Source organism: Mastomys coucha, unplaced genomic scaffold (genome assembly GCF_008632895.1).
Source record: "Mastomys coucha isolate ucsf_1 unplaced genomic scaffold, UCSF_Mcou_1 pScaffold3, whole genome shotgun sequence".
Taxonomy (NCBI): domain Eukaryota; kingdom Metazoa; phylum Chordata; class Mammalia; order Rodentia; family Muridae; genus Mastomys; species Mastomys coucha.
In genome coordinates this window covers 52,609,994-52,616,105 of record NW_022196909.1, presented here as the reverse complement: position 1 = coordinate 52,616,105, position 6,112 = coordinate 52,609,994, and the positions used below count along the sequence as shown (strand labels likewise).

General features: G+C 45.7%; 1 protein-coding gene across 1 annotated transcript; it reads right to left on the bottom strand.

The window, feature by feature from the left end:
* Positions 1 to 304: 304 nt before the first annotated feature.
* Positions 305 to 3,357, bottom strand: LOC116074586 (pre-mRNA-splicing factor ATP-dependent RNA helicase DHX16). The gene has a single exon (XM_031347249.1). The coding sequence runs from the start codon at positions 3,355 to 3,357 to the stop codon at positions 388 to 390; it is 2,970 nt and encodes a 989-aa protein (XP_031203109.1). The 3' UTR covers positions 305 to 387.
* Positions 3,358 to 6,112: the final 2,755 nt, after the last annotated feature.

Below are 6,112 nucleotides of genomic sequence, written 5' to 3'. Positions count from 1 at the left end.
AAGGCCAAGTAGGCATCAAGGCAGAAAGAACTCACTCACATTGGATGAAAAATAAACTCCAATCTTTATTGCATAGAAAAAAGGAAAAGCCTCTTCCATTTTAATATTAAATGAATTAAACCTAAGTCTGTAAGAAGAAAGCTTTGTACTCTTTAATAAGACTAAACCTGCCTTGCTGTTAAGAAAGACCGGCTCTGTCCCATGGTCAGGAGAAGCCTGCCTCTTCCTTCTGCTCTCTGCAGCTTCTTTTTTCCTCTTTTCCTCTGCATTCTGCATATTGTTCTCTTAGGTTTTTTTTTTTTAATTCCAAAAATAATTTTATTTACTGGATATTAAATAAAGTATGGAAGGAAAAAAAGAGCTGCGAGGCTCAGTCCATGTCACTCTCTAGCCCAGCTCTTCTCGAGTCTTGCCAACTGTTTTAGGCATTTTCTTGGTACGGGGATCTTCTAGCTCCTTGGCCTTATAGAAGTGGGGAGCCACTTCCAAAAGCCAGCTGCTTTCAATCTCCAATATCTGTCTCATGAATTCCTTTGTGGTAAAGACAAGCTCATGGTAGAGCAAGCAGCGTGGTAGTGGCTGTTGTTCAAAGAGAGAGGAGTTGGGATGAATAAACACTGTGTGTTGCTGCTTCACTGTGCGGTAGCCACTTGGAGTCAGCCTCGCTATGTGGTAAAAATAACCCGAAGTGATGGCCTTTCGCACACAAACGTAGTCACCTTGGCAAGAAGTCAAGCCAACTTGCACACGCTCCAAGAGCCCCTGCAGCTGTTCCCGCACATCCCGGGCTCGGCGCATGGATCTGAACTGTACGAAGTTTTCATAGCACCACTGGGAAGAGTAGCCACTCTCAGCCCACTGTGTGTACACATTTAGCAGAACCAGGTGGTCCCCACCAGGGAGGAAGAAGTTGACACGGGCATTGTCGGCATGGACGGCCTTATCCTTGGGCCTGTAGAAGATGGAATTGTTGACAGACAGCATAGCAGCCACGGTCAGGATCTCTTCAGAACAGCTGTACTTCTCGGAGGCCAGGATCATTTTAGACAGCATGGGATCCACAGGCAGCTCTGCCATCTTTCGACCAGATGTGGTGAGTTCTCCTAGGTGGTTGAGGGCGCCAAGGGCATAAAGTTGTTCCAGAGCCAGCACCAGGGTCTCGTACGGTGGAGGGTCCAAGAAGTCAAAGTGTACCAGGTCGTGGATGCCTAAGCTCTTTAGCAGTAGCACAAGGTTGCCCAGGCTTGTCCTCTGGATCTCAGGAACTGTGGTGTCCTCCAGCTCATGCTGATAGGCCCAGGCTGTGTACAGGCGGAAGCACTTCCCTGCAGCCACTCGGCCTGCGCGGCCAGCCCGCTGATTGGCAGAAGCCTTGCTGCAGGGTGTGATCGTTAGGGACTCCATGCCTGTGCGAGGGTTGTAGCTCTTCTGCTTACAGAACCCTGGATCCAGCACATAAATGATGCCTTCGATGGTGAGGGAAGTTTCTGCAATGTTTGTTGCCACAACCACCTTTCGGGCCCCAGGGGGTGTGGGCTGGAAGATGCGAGCCTGCATGTGTGACGGCAGGTTGGCATAAATGGGCAGCACCAGGAGCTCCCGGATCTTGGAGCCCAGTCTGCGGCAGCGGTCCCGGAGCATCTCACAGGCAGCCTCGATCTCCTCCTGCCCTGTCAGGAACACCAGTATATCCCCAGGGGGCTGAGTCACATGGATCTGCAGCACTGACACAACACAGGCTTCCAGGTAGTCAGCCTCTGGGGCCTTGGTGTAGAAGATGTCAACTGGAAACCTGCGTCCAGGGATTCGGAAGACAGGGGCGTTATCAAAGAAGGCAGAAAAGCGGGCAGTATCCAGTGTGGCTGAAGCCACCAGGACCTTGAGCTCCGGTCGGAATCTAGCAACATCTTTGATCAATCCAAAGAGAATGTCTGTGTGCAAGGTCCGCTCGTGAGCTTCATCCACCATCACCACACTGTAACTTGCAAGGTCAGGCTCAGAGAGGAACTCCCGGAGTAGCATTCCGTCTGTCATGTAGCGGAGAACTGTTCGCTCTGATGTGCAGTCCTCAAACCGGATGCTGTAGCCCACCTCATTCCCAAGCTTCACACCCATCTCCCGGGCCACTCGGGCTGCCACACTCATGGCCGCCACTCTCCGAGGCTGGGTGCAAGCAATCTTCATGCCCTTCTTTGTGTAACCCTCCTCAAAGAGGTACTGTGGGATCTGCGTAGTCTTCCCAGAGCCGGTCTCGCCTTCGATGATGAGGACCTGGTGGTTGGCAATGGCGGTCAGGAGCTCCTCTCGGAAGGGGAACACTGGCAGGCTGCGGCGCTCAGCCCGGATGGACTCCTTCTGCTGGGCCTGGGCTGACAGAGGTGGGCCTGACGACGGCTCCTCGTCACCCTGGAGCTGAGCTGCAAGGACAAACTCGATGGTCTCCTCCTCCTCCAGCACCAGCTGGTACTTGGGCTCCTGTGCAGCAGCATCTCGGGCCCCAAACTTAAGGGACGCAGCACCCAGCTGGGCCTCCTCCCAGCGCTGCTGCTCCTCTCCCGGAGCACCCGATTCCTCCTCGACGATGTCCACAGCTCGAGCTGGCTGTCCTCGGGTCTCCTTGGGCATGTGGTAGCGATTAGTGGCCTCCAGCTTCTCCTGCTGGCCCGCTGCCCGGTACTTCCGAGCCAGGTCCCGCACGCGTCGCTTATACTTGAGCTCCCTGCGCTCATGGAGGCTCAGCTCCACGTCCCCAAACAGGACCTCCTCGTCAGCCAGTTCCGCCTCCAGGTCCTCCAGCTTTTCCCGCGCCCTCTTCGCCAGGTATTCCCGACGAGACTTCTTCCGGAGCTCAGGGACAATGGCTTTCCGGTCTTCCTCAGCCATCTTGAGTCGCTTCTGAGCCTCCTCCCTGGGCGATTTACTCCCCCTAGTCTTCTTCCTGACTGACTCTTCCTCCTCTTCCTGATGTTTCTTCTGGAGTTGTTTCTGTCTCTTCCGCTTCTTCTGGAGGCTGCTCCCGTCCCTGCCCACTACCTCCTCGCCACTCTCGCTGTTGCAGTCTTCCAACAACTTATAAGAACGGTTCTTCTCCAACAGGGCTCGGGCCTCTTGCTCAGCTACCCGAGCTGGCTTTTCCACCACAGCCTTCCCTGGGACCTTGCTCCAGAGCCTCAGAGCAAAGTCAGGCCCGCAGAAGTCCAGGGTGTTGGTGTTGCGCAGCTGCTGCACAAACTCCTCGGGGGAGGAGCAGTGCTGCGCTGTGGCGATCAGGAAGCGCGCAATGTACCCCTTGCTTGGCCCCAGCACCGAGTGCAGCTCCTCCTGCACCCACGGCTCCAGATCCACGGGCGTCGCCATGGAGTTAGAGGGTTCTAACAGGAGTTAGAGGGCTGTGTATTAGTCAGGGTTCTCTAGAGTCACAGAACTTATGGTAGTCTCTATGTAGTAAAGCAATTAATTGATGACTTACAGTCTGTAGACCAACTCCCAACAATCAACTCCCAACAATGGTCGGCAGCAGCTGTGAATGGAAGTCCAAGGATCCAGCAGTTGCTCAGTCCCACAAGGCAAGCAAGCGAAGCAGAGTGAGCCTTCCTTCTTCCAATGTCCTTATATAGGTCTCCAGCAAAAGGTGGAGCCCAGATTAAAGGTGTGTTCCACCACACCTTTAATCCCAGATGACCTTGCTTGAACTCGTAGATCTTCCTGTCTTAATCTTCTAGGATTCATAGCCACTATGCCACCACACCTTTAATCCCAGATGATCTTGAACTCATAGATCTTTCTTAATCTTCTGGGATTCATAGCCACTAAACCTCAAGATTTCCATTTCAAGTTTCAGGTAGGAAACTTGTATCTCTCAGCCTCCAGATTAGGTCCAGGTGAGCCTTCTAATTCTGGATTGTTGTTCATTTCACATATAGTCAAGTTGACAACCAGGAATAGCCACTACAATCCACCCCTGGTAATTATAATCTATATAATTATAATTATAATCCATTATAATCTGCACAGTCCTAGTGGTGCAGGGAAATTCTTCTACCTGTACACAGCCTGGGCCTATCAGCATGAGCTGGAGGAGACCACAGTTCCTGAGATCCAGAGGACAAGCCTGGGAAATGTTGTTTTATATCAAACTACTTTTATAATACTTATTTGTATTGTCATAATATTTTATAAATTTTAAGGAATATGAGAAGAAAGATATTGTAGGTATTTAAGTGGGGTCTCTGGGAGGAGCGGTGATACAAAAGGGAAACAAGAATGTGATTCAATTTTGTTTAATTAAAATATATTTTTAAACATTAACAAATTCAGATAAATTGAAATCATGTAATTTTTTTCATCATAATACAAAAAAGTTAAAAAAATGAAAGCATTATCTGTTTTCCATCTTTCTGCCTTGTACAATTACAGTTTGATATGCGGCATTTCCACCAATTTATCTATCTGTTTTGATCTCATCAAAAAGTCAGAGCTTAATAGTGGTGTTTGCCATTCACCTTGAATTTCCCATACATTCTATCATTTCATCCACAACTCTTTTAAATTTAAAATATTATCTCAAGGTATTTTGATACCTTTCTACTTAGATTTAAAAACTTTTATGTCTTCAGTTTCTGGTATCTTTAAACATTATTTTACTACACAGAGATTTCCTTTTCTAGACATCTACTAAACCACCTCAGGATGGCTCAAACTATTTATTAGATAACCCACTTCTCTTTGTTTCTCTCTATGTCTCTGTCTCTGTCTGTCTGTCTCTCTCTCTTTTTCTCTCTCTATCTCTCTCTGAGACACATACACACATACATATGTGCTTGATTCACATGCCATTTCCATTACACTCATTAAAAGGGAACTATGATTTACTATAGGTCATAGGGCAGAAGGTAAAAAAATATTGACTGGGTTTATCTATGCAAGACTTCACTAATAACTTAGTTATGGGTTTTAACGCTCCATGAACCTGTAGATGTGTGACAGGTGATGAATGTTTATCCAGATGATTACTCCTAATGGTATGCATGTAATCATTCTCTGTTGGAAACTCACTATTCGATTTATGATTTTAATTCATGTATAAACTTGTGATGAACTTTTTACTATGTGATCATGTATTTTGAAAATGTATAAGTGCTGAAGACAAAGAAGAGATTATGGTCGTCATCATCACCATCATCATCATCATCACCATCATCACCATCATCAACACAATTTATTGTGCTTTTCCCTTTTTTCTTAGAGAGCTTTCATAGAACACATTTTACAACATAGAAATAAGTGGTAAATTCACTTTTCAAAGTGTCCCTTTTTCATCCTTGGGACTTCAACTAGCAGGCTGAAAGTTAGAGCCCAGCAATTCCTGTGGAGATAGAACAAAGGCTGCATTACTTAGTTCCCCTCTGTTAGGCTACAGCTGCTAATCACCAAAACCAGGGGCTTTTAACCCTCAAAATGAGTAAGAAAGTTTTTAGGACTTTTTAGCAGTTATCATCATTATTATATAGACCAGGCTGGCCTAAAAACATCATGTCTTTAGAGGTCTTCCTACCTCTGCCTCCTGAGTACTTGGATTATTATAAAAATGACTTATTAGTAAGTAAAAATAATGGTAAATGATACATATTAAATAACTGGGGCTTACTTGTATATAAATTACATTGAATGCTTCACATCCAAGAGAACTATAGTAATTACTTTACATAGATATGCATAGAAATGACATACTTGTTCATGCTATTCCTTAAAATTTGTATATGGAAAGATAGAAAGTAACATGAACCTTTGAAATAAGTGATAAATATTAAAATTATGTCCCATTTGGTGAACTGAGTAACCAGTAACTGTAATTATCCTTCATGCTTATTATTATTATGATATTCCCATAAACATATTTGCAAAATCCATGTTTGTCTTGTTGGTAAATTCACATATGTGCCATTGTGGCAATGGACTGGAAGAGTTAGGAAGAATTGGGTCTATATTACTAGATTATAATCATATATTTTTACTAACTTGAAAAAATAAGTAAATTTAATGAAATAGGTTCAAAGAATCACATCACAACTTGCTATGTAATAGGTTTATAATATATATTTTCTAGAAAATA

Coding starts and splice junctions, on each gene's coding strand:
- LOC116074586 (XM_031347249.1), bottom strand. CDS start 3,357: ATGGCGACGCCCGTGGATCTGGAGCCGTGGGTGCAGGAGGAGCTGCAC.